A 19765-nucleotide genomic window follows, 5' to 3' on the forward strand; every position below is an offset into this window, starting at 1 on the left:
ACTTTTTCACATTTTTTGTGCTTTCTCTTAGTGACTTTGCTATTTAAAATGGTCCCCAAACACATGGTGAGGTTATCTAGTGTTTCTAAGCACAAAAAATCTGTAATGGGAGATTCCAAGATGGCAACCAGAGGGAGGAAGCAGAAAGCGTGCTTCCTAAAGGAAAATCTCGGAGAGACGCTGGAGATACACCTTACAGGAAAAACCACCAAGAAGAGGTAAAACTCCGACTCCTCCACACCCCCAGCCTGCGCACAGCATCTCCACTCCACATTAAACGGAGAAATCAGGAGGGCTCTCGCGCCGCCAGATGCCAGCTCCTACCGGCTCGACAGATGTAGACCACCAGGTGAGCTAAGCGGCACGTGGTACTCCCACAAACAACCCTGGGCCAGATCAGCATAGCCCCCTGGACAGAACGACCCCCACCCAGGGAAAAAAGAGAAAAAAACCCAAACTGAATAAACAACAACAACAACAAAAAGACACGTAGCAAACAGGGGAGGGTGCCATGAGCACTGAAGGGGGGGGGCAGGACAATCCCTCACAGAACTTTAAATAAACAAGCCGGCCCAAGAAGGCAGGAGTGGCGGCACACACCCAGCAACCAGGAGCAGGAAAGCTTGTAAAAGTGGCTGTCGTGAGGAAAGCTCCACTGGAGAGTGGGGAAGGGTCACTTCCCACGTGAACTGTAAATAAACACTCTGGCCAGAGAAGGTGGGTGTAGCGCCATCTCCCTCAGTGTGCTTGGAGACAGGAAAGCTTGTAACAGTGGTTGTTGTGCTCAGGAGAACTCTAAGTAAACAGAGCCTGTGGGGCCAGGTGAGTGTTAAGCTCACTCCTGAGATCTGCAATCAATAAAGCCTCCAAAAACAGCTGGCTGACAGTAGTGGGCAGATGAGCCGCAGCCTCAGATAGACATTCACAGAACTGTCTCCAGACCCTATTTTTTTTTGCCTTTTCTCTTCCTTTGATGAGACAAGGACTGAACTACAACCTCATGCTGAAAGATTTACTGAAACGGTACTGCATTTGAACTTGGGATATTTTGTTGTGTTTTGATTTTTTTTTTGTTTCTTTTCTTTTTTTTCCCCTTTGATGAGACAACAGAACTACTTCTGAGACACCATTTCCAGGATTGGAGGCTGAGAGACTGACACCAAAATTATTAAGACTGAAATTTTATTGCATTTGAACTGGGGGATTTTTTTTTTAATCCTCTCCCTGTCTCAGCTTACTGTTGATTAGTACACTATCTCTCCCTGTTTATTTCTTTGACACTGGTTTTTTGTTGTTGTTTTTTTTCTTTGTTTGTTTTTCCCTTTTTCTTTACCTTTTTTGCTTTCCCACTCCTCTCACTCATCCATTCTACATATCACCATTGTTATTATTACAAGCTAGAAAATACTTAATTGCACACAGTACAGAGACAGTAACAATAGCAAGGGCAATGATGGGAAGATGGAAAAAAGAGGGAAACCAGTTTCCCCCCAGCAATAAATTAGTACAGGAACCAGAGGGAAATGAAGAAAACAGATACTCAGATCCACACTCCATCAAAATGAAGATAAATTATGCCAAAGAACCCAATGAAGCCCATAAGAACAACCTGAAAGAAGAAATCCTGCAAGTAATCAATGAGAATTTTATAGAGATAATACTGGATACGGTCAACCAAAAGGTACAGGAGACACTCAAAAAATTCCAAGACAACAAAACTAGAGAATATGAGAAAGCAGAAGAACAAATAAAAGAAACAATAGAAGCAGTGTATAAACATGAAAGTGAAACAAAGAACACGATTAATAAAGAGATACATGAACTCAGGACGAAAATAGACAATATTAAAGAGGAAACCACCCAGGATATGGAAAACCTCAGAAAAAAGAACGAAACAGAATTGTAAAACAAAATGGAAGGCCAATCCAGCAGAATAGAAGAAGCAGAAGACAGAATCTCAGAACTTGAAGATGAAATGGTAATTAAAGAAAAACCGAAGAACTATCAGTTAAACAACTCAAGACCTGTGAAAAGAAAATGCACAAACTCACTGACTCCATCAAAAGACCAAACCTGAGAATAATGGGCATTGAAGAAGGGGAAGAGATGCAAGCAAAGGGAATGCGTAATATATTCAACAAAATAATTACAGAAAATTTCCCAAATCTAGAGAAATCTAGGCCCATACAGATGCAAGAGGCCTCCAGAACACCAAAAAGACCAGATCAAAATAGAACTACCCCACGACATAGCATCATTAAAACAACAGGTACAGAGACTTGAGAAAGAATATTGAAGGCTGGAACAGAGAAAAAACAAATAACATACAAAGGTAAACCCATCAAAATCACAGCAGACTTCTCAACAGAAACATAAAAAGCAAGAAGAGCGTGGAGTGAGGTCTTCTGGGCACTGAATGAAAATAACTTCAACCCTAGGACACTCTACCCAGCAAAACTATCATTCAAAATAGATGGAACAATAAAAGTCTTCCATGATAAGCAGAAACTAAAACAATATGTGACCACAAAGCCACCACTACAAAAGATTCTTCAAGGGATTCTGCACACAGAAAGTGAAACCCAACATAACCATGAAAGGTTAGGCAGTACCAAACTACAGGAAAAGAAAAAGCAAGAAAGTAGAGAGTAACATTGACTTAGGTACATACAATCAAACCTTCAAACAACTAAGACAACTAAATGATAGAATTACCACATACCTATCAGTACTAACATTTAATGTTAACGGACTTAATTCCTCCATCAAAGGGCACCATTTGACGAACTGGATTAAAAAGGAAGATCCAACAATTTGTTGCTTACAGGAGACCCATCTCACTGACAGAAATAAGCATAGGCTTAAGACGAAAGGCTGGAAGATTTACCAAGCCAATGGCAGGAGTAGCAATACTTATCTCTGACAAAGTAGACTTCAAACCTACATTGATCAAATGAGATAAAGAAGGACATTCCATACTAATAAAAGGGAAAATAGATCAAAAGGAAATAACAATTATCAACCTGTATGCACCCAATGTCAACACACCCAATTTCATCAAACATACCTTGAGGTACCTAAAAGCATATATTAACTCCAACACGGTGGTTGTGGGAGACTTTAACACCCCATTATCATCAATACATAGGTCATCCAAACAAAAAATCAATAAAGAAATCCTAGATCTAAAATATACCATAAATCAAATGGACCTAGTTGATGTCTACAGAACATTTCATCCAACTTCTACACAATATACATTCTTCTCAGCAGCCCATGGAACCTTCTCCAAAATAGATCATATCCTAAGGCACAAAGTAAGCCTCAGCAAATATAAGAAAATAGAAATTATACCATGCATTCTATCTGATCACAATGCAATAAAACTAGAACTCAACAACAAAAGTAAAGACAAAAAACATGCAAACAGCTGGAAACTGAGTAATTCATTACTTAATGAACAATGGGTCATTGGTGAAATAAAAGAGGAAATTAAAAACTTCCTGGAAGTCAATGAAAACGAAAACAAAACCTACCGGAACCTATGGAACACAGAAAAGGCAGTCCTGAGAGGAAAGTTTATAGCCATGAGTGCATATACTAAAAGACTGAAAGATCTCAAATCAATGACCTAATGATACATCTCAAACACCTAGGAAAACAAGAACAAGCAAGTCCCAAAACAAATAGAAGGAGAGAAATAATAAAAATAAGAGCTGAAATCAATGAAATAGAAACCAAAAAAACCACAGAAAGAATTAATGAAACAAAAACTTGGTTCTTTGAAAAAAGAAACAAGATCAATAGACCCCTGGCAAACCTGACTAAAATGAGGAGAGAAAAAACCCAAATACGTGGACATTAGATTAAGGGCAAACACAACAAGGGGATTGGACTTTGATCCCATGATAAAGTGAGAGCATACAAGGGAGGTATGAGGATAGGTAAGACACCTAAAAAACTAGACAGCATTTGTTGCCCTCAACTCAGAGAAACTAAAGCAGACACTTTAAAGCAACTGAGGACAATAGGAGAAGGGGACCAGGAACTAGAGAAAAGGTTAGTTTGAGAAGAATTAACTTAGAAGGTAACACACATGTATAGGAAATCAATGCATGTCAACTGCCTGTGTAGCTATTTATCTCAACTAGCAAAAACCCTTGTTCCTTCCTATTATTGCTTATACTCTCTCTTCAACAAAACTAGAGATAAGGGCAAAACAGTTTCTGCCTGGTAGTGAGGGGTTGGGGGAGTAAGGGAGGTGGTGGGGGAAGTGGGGGGAAATGACCTAAACATTGTATGCACATATGAATATAATAAAAAAAGACAAAAAACCCCAAAAAATCTGTGGTGTGTGTTCTGGTCTAAATACATGCATTAGATGAGCATCACTGAGGCATGAATTATAGTGCTGTTGGCTGTAAGTGCAATGTCAATAAGTCAACAGTATCTGTTTAGATAAGGTGTCTTAAACAGAAACATGCATAAAATGTGGTTATTTATTGACTAGTTTGATAAAAATCTAATCAGAGGTTCACAGAAACTAACACTGTATTTTCTTTTGGAACAATGGCTCAGTATTCACTAACTCAGTGCTTATAGTGACTATAAAACATAACTATCACAAATGTAATCATATCCACATAAACTCACATACATAATATCACAACCATATACATAATATCATTTATTCTTTTGTGAAAAATTCTAGAAGTGACAAAAATATTATTAAAATGGCTTAAATTTTAACAAGTTTAAGTGAAAAAAATCAAGCATATAAAAATCCAAACTTTTACTATCTGGACGTGATGCAAAATGTGGATTTCTTGGAAACACAATCATAGAATATATTTCTACATTTAATACAATGTTTAAGCATACTCATGTCGTGTCTGAAGAAAATGTAAAATGCAAAAATTGAGACTTTAATATAAAACGTAGTCAAGAAGTGATATGCTTTGCTCGATTTTCTTATTCTGCTCCTACCATTTTTCATAAAAGGTCTCATCAAATTCTAAAAGAGATACAGGAAAATGAAGTATGCCCAAAGATGACAGATCAGGAGAGAAAAGGTCTGGAAACTGCCTCATGTGAGTTATAAAGGAAAGAATGAAGAATATTACACTGAAAAGAAAATACGGCTTCCTCAAATATCCAGACGGCTGTCCTACAGAAGAGGAACTTGTCTTATCCTGAGCCTAATAAAAATAGTAATATCAGCTACCATTTATTAATCATTTACCCGTGCCCGTGTGTGTGTGTGTGTGTGTGTGTGTGTGTGTGTGTGTGTGTGTGTGAGAGAGAGAGAGAGAGAGAGAGAGAGAGAGAGGAAAATAAGGCTCAAATAAGGTTGCTATCTTTGTCAAGGTCACAGGCAGTGGCCAACAATTGATGCAGAACATCCCAGCCTTTCTAGTAGTAAAGAAATGCTTCTTCTACTAAGTCATGCTAGCTGTCAATTTCTACATTCAATGAAAAATACTGAGTTTATTCCAAATGGCAAATAGGGACTAATAATGGGGCAGAGACTTCAACTTATCAAAGGAGAGAAATTAACTTTACTAATAAAAGAAGGGCCACCTCTTGAAGTAGCAGGCTTCCATCACAGTATGTATTTAAGCATAATGAAGATCCACCTGTGATCAGCCTTGCAGAATGGATTTCAGGTAAAGTAAAACATGAACCAGAGAAACTATAGTCTTCAAATACTTACAGCTCAGAGAACTCAAAACATACCGTGCTGAGCTTGTCATAGCCAAGCAAAAAGTATCATCAAAGCTGCTCAGTTCATATGGCCGGAAGAACTCATTGTGGATATCAATCTCTTCTTCATATCTGTGAAATTTCTTCACTACCAACTTCTTTAAGTTTGCAGCACAGATAACTAAGAGAGATACTGTCTGTTAATCAAAAACACCTTTAAGGAATGCAAATCAAAACCACAATAAGATTCCACCTCACCCCTGTTAGAACAGCTATCATCAAAAATACTACCAACAACAGATGTTGGTGAGGATATGGGGAAAAAGGAACCCTCGTACACTGCTGGTAGGAATGCAAACTAGTACAACCACTCTGGAAAACAATATGGAGGCTTCTTAAAAAACTAAACATAGATCTGCCATATGATCCAGCAATACCACTCCTGGGGATATACCCAAAGGAATGCGACACAGGTTACTCCAGAGGCACCTGCACACCCATGTTTATTGCAGCACTATTCACAATAGCCAAGTTATGGAAACAGCCAAGATGCCCCACTACTGATGAATGGATTAAGAAAATGCAGTATTTATACACAATGGAATTTTATGGAGCCATGAAGAAGAATGAAATCTTATCATTGGCAAGTAAATGGATGGAACTGGAGAACATCATCCTGAGAGAGGTCAGCCAGGCTCAGAGACCAAAAATTGTATATTCTTCCTCATATGCGGACTTTAGATCTAGGGCAAATGCAGCAATGTTGTTGGACTTGGGTCACACACTAAGGGGAGGGCACATATGGGAGGAATGGGGATAGGTAGGAAACGCAAAACTTGAAAGTGTTTGATGTCCCCACTTCAGAGGAGCTACTACAGTAACCTTAAAATGACAGAGGCCATGATGGGACGGTGACCAGGAAGTAGTGAAGAGGTCTGGTAGAGATGAATCAGTTCGGGTTGTAACACACATGTGCATGGAAGCAATGCTACGAATCTCTCTGTATAGCTATCCTTATCTCAACTAGCAAAAATACTATGTCTTTCTTATTATTGCTTATGTCTTCTCTTCAACAAAATTGGAGAAAAGGGCAGAACAGGTTCTGCCTGGAAGCAAGGCGGGTGGGGGGAAGAGGGAAGGGGCGGGGGGCATGATGGAGAAATGACCCAAACAATGTATGCACATATGAATAAATGAATAAAAAATAAAATAAAACAGAACATATTAAAAAGCCCTTTAAATTATTCAGTAGACATTTATGTAATACCAACTGTGCTCACACCGCACTGAACAAGGTTCACTCTCCTGTCCCTGGCACTTACACATTTGGAAAATAAATGAAATGTGTAAACAGAAGACACAATTTAAAGATGTGACCAGCTCAAACGTGGCAGGAGGGTCCCTGGAGGTCCAGGGTGGGAGCAGGGAATTATTTTAGAAATCAAATTACTCAGTTCTTTAAATTCTTTTTTACTCTTAAATACCCCCTGCAGTATAGCTGAAAAACATGCAGCTACTTCATTAAATTTTTGTTTATACTCAAGTCCTGTTAATGGTCACTGCTGGAGAGTAAAAATCCTTTCCTTTTACCCAGAACAACCAAACCTTCTTAGGAATATGCCCAGAGTTTTAAGTTACAAATACTTTCAAAATGAATTAGTAATTTATTAAGAACTAAAAATCCCTTGCAATCTATTACCACCTTCCCCACCCAAAGTCGGGATACCAAACCATGAGTTGACGGAGTCCTTGATTGGAGTGTTCCAGGTTAGCTAGCTACTCTTTTACCAATGGAGAGTTGCTTTGCCTGTGGTCAGGGCACCTAGTAACAAAGTCAGGACTGAACTATATCTAAATTTGGGAAGTTATTTAAATTTTGAAACATCATTATAATGTACAGTACATTTGAGGTATTCCTGTAATACAATTTTTTTGTCTGACAAATTGTTAAAATGTAGTTTCAATGTGACTAAAATGTGCACAAATTTGTATCTCTGTTCATTTCTTAGCTATGGGGAAAAGTTTAATTTCTCTGTGTGAAAGGGTCCTCACTTCTTCCCTATTTCCCCTAAATACATAGAAATACAATCAGTACTAGCTGAAAATGATGAATTGGTATATCACCTAAATATTTGAGAGACATGCCTAATAATGTAAGCTGCAATACAAGATATGGGCCTTCAAAGATAAAGAGAAGAATACCACAATCCCTGCCCTTTCAGAATCCAAGGGATTTTACAATCTCCTGCTTACTAAAATAGCAGCATAATGATGAGTAGCTATTTATTTCTTTCTAATAAAATATGCTTCAGGTTCATCTAGGCATAATTCCAAGATATGTTAGTGTGAAAACTATAAGAGAACCAGTTACGTACCTTCATCATAAGGCAATGGTAAATGCTTTATCACCTCTGGTGTCCACCAGTAAGTGTAGCTGCAAAATTAAAAAAAAAAAGGGTAAGATGGACCAAATTAAAATGCTGGTTTCTACAGTTCATTGGATAAAAAGAGTTGTATGATTTACGGTTAAGATGCTGCCTCCTGTTTCAAAGGGGTTTTTTTCCCTTTCTCTCTCTCTTAAAAACATGTCTGCCAAGCTTTTGACACAGTAGGTCTTCAATATGCGAATTTCTTTCCCAACCCCTTTCTTGTTTTAACTCTGTCACAGACTTCAATGCCATGAATATACCTGAGAGTCAACATGCTCTGATGTTACTTTTAGCTAAAGGATGATTTGGATATACTAAGCCAACCCTCGGAGCTCACTTCTCCCAGGAACTGTGCTGCCAGGTGAGCAGTGCAACCTTGATTCCCTTGCACCTGGCTATCCAAGAGTTAGATTACTTTTCTGCTCTACTACACATTTAACATCTCAGTGTGAAACTAATTAAATAGTTCAGCAAAATCATTAAGGAATGTGTTGGATAGTCCCAATGAACACACTCCCTTAGGCAATAGCCCTGTTCATCTTGAACTGTAAATATTTTCTATTTGATTATAGAGGCCAGTCAGGGTAAGGATAGGGAAATGGAGCTCTCTGGGTTTCTGCTGGAAGACCATCTACTACAAGCAGGGAACATGAAAGAACCTTGAGCCACCTTTTCTCTAAATACTGGATTTAATTCTAAATCAAATTCTGATGAAATAGATATTTAGGGGGACAGTGCTATGTCAAAGTTCATGAGAACTAGGAAGTGCAATAATGTGAAGTAGTGTATCAAAAATTTAAAAACCTAGATTTCTAAGAGTTTAAGCATATGGCCAAAAACACTAAAAGAGAATTTAATATACGAGAAACTTATAAAAATAAAATGCTAAAATTATGATCATGAATAATTCCAATTATAAAGAAATGGAGGAGCCTCCAAATTAAACTGTAACTCTCCCAGAGGTGGCAAGTGGAATCCACAGTAAGAATGATGAAGAGAGCACCAGGAAGCCAAATGAAGTAGGGCAGGAACAGTGCTCTGACAGCAGGATAGGCTTCTGAAGTTATGTTTTAGAGCAGTGCTTGTCAAAATCCATTGTGCAGCAGAGTCACTTGGAGATCTTATTAAAAGGCAGATTCTCAGTCAGTAGTCAGGGCCCGAGATTCCATATTTATGACAAGCTCCTGGGTGATGCTGAATTCAGGACTGGTTCTCAAACTGCCTTTTAAATAGCAAGATCTCAAAGCATGAAAGGAAAGGGTCAGTAGTCTGCTTGCAGAGAATTCATTCAATTATTCAGCATTTATTAAGCACCTACTCTGTGTCAGACACTGATCTACGGGTTGGAAGTGCCATGTTGAAAATGACAGAGAAAGCAGAGCTACTTCAGTCCAGTATTGTTTCTACTCTCACCAGTCATGACAACTTTCATGCTTGAAAGAAAAACACAAGATAAAAGGAAACTATACATGGCCCAAGAGGCAGAAGGAAGCATGAGTATCTCTCTAAAAGCAGGCAAGTGTCCTGGTGCAACTGAGATCAATAATCATTAAGGAACAGTGATGAATGGAACTGCACTGGAAACGGGCAAATGCAGTTGTGATGCTCAAGAGTGAGAGGGTAACAGATTCCAAAAACCATACATCAGTGAGGGTGATGCCAACCCCAGCAAGACAGTGGAATCAAGTGGTAAGACACTGATGTGCTGGGAGTGACCTAGAAAGATGACTGGTGAATTTTATGAATTCACATATATTAAGATAGAAGCAACACCAGATAAATTCCATCTTCTTTCCTATTGAAGAATCAGATGAACAGGTGAGGGCTATGAAAAAAGGCAGGAGCTAACTGTTAGAAGGTTGGTTGTGTGTCTATGTGTGTGAATTAGTGTAATTTTGATTCTGTAATAATCTGGGCAGAAGAAGAAAGCAGAAAAAGTATCAGCTAGTACATGTGGATTTCCCTAAAGAATAGTGCCTGTGGGCTAGGGTTGTGGTACAGTACTTGCCTAGAAAACATGAGGCCTGGGTTCAATTCCCAGTACCAGCAAAAATAAATAATAAAAAGAATGCTGCTTGCAATTAGCTGATTAGGAGCAGTGAATAATATATACAATGCGTTTTAACTCAGAATGTACTATGCAGAGAAAAAAAGTAAGTGATAATCTTGTATTAGTGATTTGAGATCAAACCACAAACTTTAAACATACATTACCAAACTGCACTTCCCTAATCAATATAAAGCGATTTAGCAATACTTTTGGAAAGTCCAAGTCCTCTGAGTGAGTCTCAGAAGCAAAGAAGCCCATAAGAAATACTTGCCTTGGGGAGGAAGGGTGAGACAGGACAAGGGCAAGCTTCGTTACCTCCATGACCTCTATCAAGAGCATTTACTCAGGACAGAAACCTGCTTTGGGACTAATGTTCAGAACACTAAGTCAGATTCTTTTCTCTTTTTTTTAGTTCCTAGTTGTTAAGAGTGTCAGTTCCACTGGATGGCTTAGAAAGATTAAAGAATTTTCAAAGACTGTGTTTAATTCCCCTAGCTAACTCACTGAAAAAACATATATGAACATAAATAAAGCAATCAATATTTGTGAACTGTAGGTACAGCAACAGTATAGTTAAGTGGACTTATAGCTGTTCAAATGATTCTAACCAAAAAGCACTAAGCAATGTCAGATGGGAGGAGTTATCTGGTGGTATACCACAGGGTCCTGCCATCTCCCCTGTTCTATTCAACATTTTCATGCAGGACTTGTATTGGGATCAAGATGGCCAGCTGATTAAATCTGAAGAAGCTAAAGTTAGAAGTGTCATCACGTATGATGCATATTTAAGTGGCTTGGAAGAAGGCAAGTCAAATATGAGCATGACAAGAATGGTACAGATATGGTACAGCAGCAAGACATGGTCTCAAGACTTAGGGGCCCTAAGAAAGTGCTCAGAAAAGGCTGTGACAATACTGAAAATAGCTAATGTGATCTAATGCTTAATGACAAAAACATTATTCAAGACAAGGGGAGTGGTGGTCTCAGTGGTTCCATAATAGCTGGCCCAAATCATATCTAACTCTGACTATTGTTGGCCACAGACATAGACGCCACAGTTTTAAAGGAACAATGTCATTGCCTGGAGGGTGGAGAGTATTCCAAATGCTGGGAGGACTTGAACTCACAGCCTGAGGAACAACTGAAGAAACAGGGGCTATTTAATGTGAAGAAGACATTTGGAGAATGTATGAACTCATCTTCAAACATTTAAAAGACTATCGAGTGGTTGAGGAAATCATGCTCTGAAGGTCTTGGAGGGCTCAACTGGGCTTAGTAGGTAAGATTAAAAGGAAGCAGATCTCAGCACAACAAGAGGAAGAATTGTGTAAGAGAACTGTGCAAAATCACTGCTCCCCCAACAGAGACTGTCCCAGCTGACAAACTCAATGTCCAGCATAAGCCAGATGATTTCTTGGGGGGGAAAGAAAGGGAACTCCCATATCAGATGACAAGTGGGGGCAGAGACCCTCCCAACTCTAAGTCAATGAAATAATTAAATATAATATCTAAAAGCAGCTTGAGACATTATAAACACTTAAATGGCATCTGAGGTGAGTATGACATATTAGCCAAATTTAGAACAAAGGTTTGTTTAATAGTGGTTTGGAGCAGATCAGTAAATGTGGGATTTGGGGTAATAGAAGTAGTTACCTCAAGAGGACCTGGTTCAGCTGAACATTAGGAAGACTTAGGTTTAGTCCCCCTTCCCTTACATTAAATAAAAACATAATCTCAGAATAAGTCATTGGTAAACACAATATAAAATATAGGATAGCCAAAAAGTTTGAAAACACAGATGATATATTCTTAATAAAGTGTTTATTGATATTACATTCTAACAGAAAATATTGCCTAAGTTTCCAGATTTTATGGACAGCTATATGATTTTTAGTAAATGTGAAGAACTAGTGAATGGAGACGTAAAGGATAATAGCAATATTAACACACATTGGACTTACTATGTGCTAAGCACTTAAATGATCTCATTTGATTTTCAGAGAAACCTTATTTACTGATGTGGATACAGAATTAAACCAGCTGACTGACTTTACCAAGGTCACCCAGGTAGTTAATAAGGCAGGTGCTTGAGAGCCTGGCTGCTTCAGGACTATGTGTGTTATGTGTCAGACCCAGTGCTAAGTACTTTCCACGTATTTTTTCTCATTTTAGTCTCAAAATGACCTTGTGAGATATGTAGAGTTATCTCTCTTTTAGATGACAAAATGAGGTTTTGAGAGGTTAAATAACAGGCCTCAAGGGACATACTTGGAAAAAATCCAACTGAACTCTGCCTGAGCCTGACTCCATGCTCTTGTCTTGTTACTACCACTGGCCAAACTGTTCATTTCTTTTGAGAATTGTACTGATTTAACTTAGTGATCAAAATAACTTGTACAGGTGGGTGCACTAGAAGGTTCAAAACGAAACATGTATCTTAAGGTATTTATAAGTACTGTTTATGAGTGGTATCAACTGATGATCCCATCAGACAATCTGATATTCTAGAGAACAAAGCTAAACATGGGGGACTGAATCAGCTGAGTGAGCCATATTGCCTACTTTGATAAGATTTTATTTTCAGGTGCAGGCTTGGCTGACACTTGCTGAATCATCTGACTGCTGAACAATGTCAGCCAGGCATTCTCTCTGCACCTCAGTTTCCTGCTTTTAGAAAATGGGGATGTAATACCAGCTTCCTTTTATTCCCACACATCATTTCCAAAAGCACTTGCCTTAGTTATGTAACTCAAAGTAAGCAAGTAGTTTAATTCATACTCGTGATATGTAGCCAATTTCTGCAGCAGAAAATTGAGCTTTGGTTATTCTTATGTTGTATCTTCACAGCTTCAACACTGGGTAATATAAAATTTCAGCAAATCAACCACATTTGTCTATGGTCAGTTTCATCAGTAAAGCTAAATACTGGTATTTATACTGATAAGAAGAAAATGTGAGAAACATAAATCCTGAGCCTTTTTTTTTTTTAAACAACAAATCATCATTTATTTGCAACACAGCCCAGTCCCATAACTTAAGCACAGCATAGGATTATAAAGGGGCCACCCTTGACTGGGAAGAGCAGGCACTTACCATCCCCAGCAACACACACACACACACACACACACACACACACACACACACACGGAGTCACATTGCAAGCATTATTTAGTCCAAGGTAGAAAAAAAAAAAATCCTGAGCCTTCCCTAATACTTCAAATATTTCTAAAACAACAAACAACTTAGTAATAGCTATGTCAATATTTGCTAATTCATCAGTTGTCTGCGGTATGTATGCAGAATCAGCACAGGCTAGCAATGACCCTTAGAGAATTTAGGAGACATCTTTGTATAAAATAAGGGCTATATCAAGCAATGCTGTGTGAAAAAGAGCACAATGGGACTATTTAATATTTGTTACAGGCCTTTGAGCAGAATAGAACAAGCTCCAACCTCCTATATGTTAAAAATTTTGCTTACTGGCAAAATTGATTACATCATGAATGCTCAGTTAAAAACATCAAAGAACCTTCTCATCAAGTTCTCACAATGACTCTGAGAGTGTGTCTAGCCACTTCCATCTTGTAGATCAGGAAAGCAGGCTTAAACTGGCTAAAGACTTAGTCCAAGGTCACATAACCCCAGAGATTGCAACTCAACTCCACCTGGGCCCTGACACCCACGCTACATGGCACAATATTAAAATGCTTCAGGTAAACTGTTCATTTCTTCTGAAAATATTAATACTAATTTAACTTTAACCAAATAGACTTTACTGGCAAATGATTTTAGAAAGTCAAAATGAGTGGTAAGGGTGGTTGTCTAACACTGGTATTACTGCTCTGGGTTTCTATTTAACAGTGTCACCCAGAGTTGGTTGTTTCCTGGAGGAAAGCTTTGGAGAACATTTTGTAAGTACAATGTTACAAAGTAAATGCTGCTTAGAGGCTTCTCTTAAAAACTCCAAGACTGACTCCTTGAATCTTAAACTTCTTAAGGATTTCCACATGAGTGTACGAAACAGTCAAAACTGATTCTGCTGATTTGTTTACTGCAGCTTCACTGTGTTCAATCATGAGGTTCCGAAGCTTCAACTCATCTTAGGGAAATATGCAAAACATGAATTGATAACCACAATTTCCCTAGCCAACTATTGGTATAGCAATAATACTAAACTCAGCAAATGTGGTAAAACTGAAAACTTTAGCCTTCATGATAATTTCTCAAAAAGAAAAAATAACATCAAATGTGAGTTTATATGATAGAGCAGGAAGAAAAAAATACCTTCTTCTTGTTGGTAAAAGTCTCATGGTATTTTTGTGATGTAAATAAAAATCTGTTGGGAGTTCCCAGAGATGAGGTTTCCCCTCTGTAGGATGAAAAACTCCCAGGAAGAGATTAATGGAATCTTGTCTATCAGCATCAAAAAGGCAAAAATATGTATTTCAGAAGATCCATTACTGAACTTTTCAACTCACAGAATATCTTCTCAGGAGGATACTGACATAAGTGTGATTTCATAGAACAGATCTCTGAAAATAAAAGCAGCATTTATATTTCAAACACCATACACATACATGCAATCTAAAAGAGTCAACACAATTCTGATGAGAATTAAAATCCTACTTCAAAATGTGTCCTTTTTGTGCCATACCTTTCATAACATAGGGGATAGGGGAACATAAACTACTTCTTGAATGATGAAAGATTCTTAAAAAATCTTTAAGAATTGCCACAATACCTTAGAGATTGATTTCATTTTAAAATGAAAACATCCTCACCACAGGTTTACCTCAAATAAATATATGTTCACAAAGCAAAGTAAAGACAAGCAGAATTAGTTGTCAGCAATGAATAAAATGCCTCAATTTCCAGCTAGATTCTGTTTTGTACAGCCTTGGGCAAGTCAGCTATACTTTCCACTTTTAATCCTTGAAAAGATATGTTTCCTTTCTTTAACAGAGACAATGTTTACCACATTTTGCATCCCACAGGCCCATCTGTGAGCCTGGCTCCTCTCTTTTGTGGTAGATAATGAAGACAGCAAAGGCCCATGAATAACAGCCTCATTCTAACTATTCAGTCACTCCAAATTGTCTTTTCAAACTGTACTATGGACTAATAAAACAGACTCTACATATATTCTCTTTCCTCTTCCTTTTCTGGATTATATTTGGTATAAATAACACTGAAGTGGTCTCATGAACCATCCTTCCCACCCTATACTTTCTCCTCCCTGGCACCCTTTATTCTTTCCCCTTATTTCCTTCTTCCCATTCTTGTCTAGAGCCTTGTATATTCGAGTTTGTGACAGACATTCACAATATAAATAATAACCTCTTTCTGAAAATGAATGTAGGACTGAAAAGGAAGCAAAGTAGAAATGACTGCTTTGGGAACAAGATCACATTATCATAAAATCAATTTTCTTCCAACAGCCATAGTGAATGCATATAACTGAAATTAGCACTGGGTTATTTGATCATTTCAGCAAAAGCAAATGAATGAAATATGGTAGATCAAATGTGTATTCCTGTTATTAATATTTTGACGGAAGCATTCCATTAAAATGGCACTTATCTTTCAGGCTAAAAGTAATATATTAAAGGGAGTGCTTATATGCTGAGTATATTAGAGGCTTTTTTCTACTTGTTGAGAGAAAACATTAAGTATTACATGATGCAGACATTACTGCCCTGATTTGCACCTCTCTACAAAATACAAAAGTAAATATACTACTCTTAAAGTAATTAAATTCTTTATGCTTCTTGAACAAGTTTAATGGCACTTAACAGTTCATTTCATGTAGTGTCTCAAAGTATCTTAATGCTACTTAGAAAAGATTCTCATTTTTCAGCCATGTTTTCAAAGGGCTTCTTTCATCCTTTAAACCTAACGGTAGCTTCCTTTAAATTTTAGCAAGTATGGTAAAATGTAACATGTCAGAAACATAACAAAAAACAGGATATTCCTTCAAAGGACTGTAAAGAAAACTTCAAACTTTACACATATATGTGATGTCAGCTTGGGCTGTAAGCCATTCTAATGAGCCTGAGGATCTTCTAGCAGCTACTTCTGACTGCAAATTAAGACAACCTTTTCCAGGAAGATGGAAGCACTTTGGATATAGACAGAAGCTTAAAACAGGTAGGTTTGCTGTAGTTATTGATAACAAGAGGGCAAAATGATTACCTATTTTTATTCTCAATCATGCTTTAAAAAGAGACTAGAGATGTAGGAGAGCACTTACCTAGCATGCCCTACACCCTGGGTTCCATCTGTAGCACCAAAAAAAAATTTTTTAAAAACAATATGTACTATTCAAGTGCCATATAGTTTTTATCATTAACTATATTTAAATACATCAAGCCTGAATATAGCAATTTTTAACTAGTTAAAAATTTATTTTGTAACTAAAACACTTGTTATTCTGATTTAAGTTTGGGATAGTCTCTGAATCAGAATAGAAGGAAATACTACATAAATTCCATAGTACTTTTTCCTTTCATATAAGTGATTTTATTAGCATACATTAATAATATATCTATGGAGTTATCACAATAATCACACAGATGTGATGTGTGTACTTTGAATAAGTTCACCAAAAATGCAACTTCACTAGTTATCAAACAAGTATAAATTAAAACAACACACCATTTTCTACCTGCTAAGGTGATAAATACTTTTCACAATGGGCACTCCTACACTCTGCTGAAGGGAGTATTAACTGATTGATCCTTCATGAAGGCAATATCATCATATACATATACATAAAGTGCTATGGCTGATACTGCTTGTCAACTCAAATGGTGAAGAGATGTCTACAGATTAGTAGCACACTTCTGAGTATGTCTGTGAGGGTGTTTTGGGAGACAGATCACGAGGGCTCTGATCTCAAGAATGGTTTCACCCATTGATGGCACTACTGGGAGGTGGTCAAAGTAGGAGGTAAGGCCTACTTGAAAGGAGGTCATGGGGGGCATGTCTCTGGGGGGCGATAGCTTGCCCTGGCCCTTTCTTGCATTCCCCAATCTCTGCTTCCTGTCTGCCATGAGGTGAAGAAGCTCCTCCACAAGTCCTGCTGCCATGATGTTCTGCCTAAGTACATGGGGACAACTGACTATGGGCTGAACCCTCTGAAACCATAACAAAATGAATCTTTCCTCCCTTAAGTTCTTTATCAGAGTTTGAGGCTGTGAAAAGTATCTAATTCATAAAGGCCTTGAAAAATATTTGTACCTTATGACCTAATAAATATGCTTCTAGAGTTTACAAAGGGAAAGGTAAGAGATATGCAGAGATGTTTACTTAGAAGGTCCCTAGACTCACAATAACAAATAACTAAATTATGACACTTCTAAAGGACAGAGTACCACTGTTACTAAACATTCATGTTGCATGAGAATATTTAAGGCCATAAAGATTATTCACATTATTGAAAAGGGCAAAACAGATTATAAATTACATGTATAATAAAACCAGACACATTGTGTTCCCCTAAATATGAACAAGTTGCTATCTCTGGAAGGTAGGGATTATATGATTTGTGAGCTATTCTGTACTTTCTATAATTAATACATTAATTTAATAATTGAAAAATAATTCACTCATTCCAAGAACCGAGTATGTCTCTAACCGGGGATATAAGACTGACCGGCTCTTAGGGGCTTATGATTCACAGCAGGAAACTAAAATATATCCAAGCAAATAATAGACAAGGTACTTTCAGAGTATGTAAGTTCGATGAAAACAAATAAAATAGTGACATGGGAGTCATGAGAGAAAGACACTTTGGTTGGGCATTCAGGGAAAATGGTAGAGGCCAAGGGTCAGAAGAAGTAACATGTCAACTGTAAGGATATGAAGGAAGTGGTCACACAGAGTTCAGAAGGCATAGCCTTCAACCCAAGCAGAACAACAAAGAACTGCAAAGGCCTAAAGGAGGAACAAGCTGAGCAGCTCCAGAAACAAAAAGAAGGCCAGGGAGGCTGGAGGGCAGTGGGAATGGGAAAGAACAGAGTGTTAGACACAGATCACACCAGGCCTTAAAGGTCATGATAAGGAATTTGGTTTTAAATGCAATGGAAAATGCTGAAAGGGAAGCCATGGGGCTGACTTAATGTTCAAAAACTCACCTTGGCTGCTATGAGTTAGCCTAGAAGAAAGAAGGAGAGAGGAATCAGAGCTTCTGCAGCTATCCAAATAAGAAATACTGGTTGTGTGTACTAGTATGGCAGCAATAGGGATGAAAATAGTGGAAGAATTTGGGATGTATTTTGGAGGTAGAAACACTAAGAGTTGCTGACACATGGGATTGCAGGGGAGGGTGACTGATGAGGAAAATAGAGAATTCTAGGATGACTCCTAGATTTCTGAATTGAACAGTGGGTGCTGAGATGTAAACAAGTGGAGAAATAGGTTCAACAAGTACAGAAATAGGTAAGAGTCAAGAGTTTTGGTAAGTTTGAGATTGTGTGTGTGTGTGTGTGTGTGTTACTAGGGATTGAACTCAGGTCCTCACCCTTTCACACTTTCTGGGCAAGTGATCTATCACTTGAGCCATGCCGCCAGCCCTTTTCCTGCTTTGTTTGTTTTTAAGATAGGGTCTTGCACTTCTGTCCAGGGTTGAGACCTGAGATCCTCCTACCTCTGCTTCTCAAGTAGCTGGAACCACAGGTATGCATCACCATGCCCAGCTTATTTTTGAGATAGGATCTCCCTAACTTTTTGCCCAGGCTGGCCTCAAACTGCAATGTTCCTATCTCCATCTCCAAGATTCTTATTAGTGATCAATGGTAGGAAGAAATTTGGCCCCCAAGACCTTTGTTCCCTAGTACCATACCCATGAATATTTTATATTACATGACAAAAGGGACTTTGCAGATATAACTGAAGCTACTAATCACTGATTTCAAGTTAGGAATATTACCCTGGACTATCTAGGTGGGCCCACTAGAATCATATGAATCCTTTGAAGACAGAAGAAGATAGAAGAAAGAGATTTGAAGAATGCCATGGATTTAATATACCATTGCTGGCTTTAAAACAGAACAAGCCACAAGTCAATGAATATAAGCAGTCCCTATGAACAAAAAATGACACTAGCCAACTGCCATCAAGAACATGGGACATCAGTCTCACAACCGCATAGAATTCTACCAGCAACCTGAGTAAGTCAGGAAGACTCTAAGAGCCCAAGTGGACTAACAGGTTAGCTTTGTTTTTATTTCATTTGACTTCAGTGTTTTGAGATCCTCAGCAGAGAACACAGCTGAGTAATGCCGTACCCAGTTACTGTGGAAATCTAATGTAACATTCAAGACGACATGCTTAGATAGGCATTTGGATGAATCTGGGGTTTGTAGAGAAGTCAAAGTTAGAGATACAAATGTAAATGTCAAATGAATGGTGCTTAAAAGCTGGATGAGATACCCCTATGGGAAAAGTAGAAAGAGAAGAAAGGAGTAGGGTTTAAAAATGGAGCAGGAGAAGTCAACAGAGACAGAAAGAGATAAAAGAGAGTTATTTAAAAGAGCGAACGGTCAGCTAAGATAAAAGTTGTTTAATGGTTGAGTAAAATGGA

General features: G+C 38.0%; 2 protein-coding genes across 4 annotated transcripts in view; both read right to left on the reverse strand.

Moving 5' to 3' along the window:
* Positions 1-19765, reverse strand: part of LOC109680782 (polyphosphoinositide phosphatase-like) — a 134751-nt gene that overhangs the window by 56276 nt on the left and 58710 nt on the right. The window contains 3 exon segments of the mRNA XM_074077010.1: positions 5737-5884; positions 8079-8137; positions 14467-14605. Of these exon segments, the coding sequence (XP_073933111.1) occupies positions 5737-5884; positions 8079-8137; positions 14467-14605 (346 nt within the window).
* LOC109700001 (polyphosphoinositide phosphatase) overlaps positions 1-19765 on the reverse strand; it is a 328419-nt gene that overhangs the window by 54196 nt on the left and 254458 nt on the right. The gene's annotated exons all lie outside the window — the stretch shown is intronic.

Source organism: Castor canadensis, chromosome 1, assembly GCF_047511655.1.
Source record: "Castor canadensis chromosome 1, mCasCan1.hap1v2, whole genome shotgun sequence".
NCBI lineage: Eukaryota > Metazoa > Chordata > Mammalia > Rodentia > Castoridae > Castor > Castor canadensis.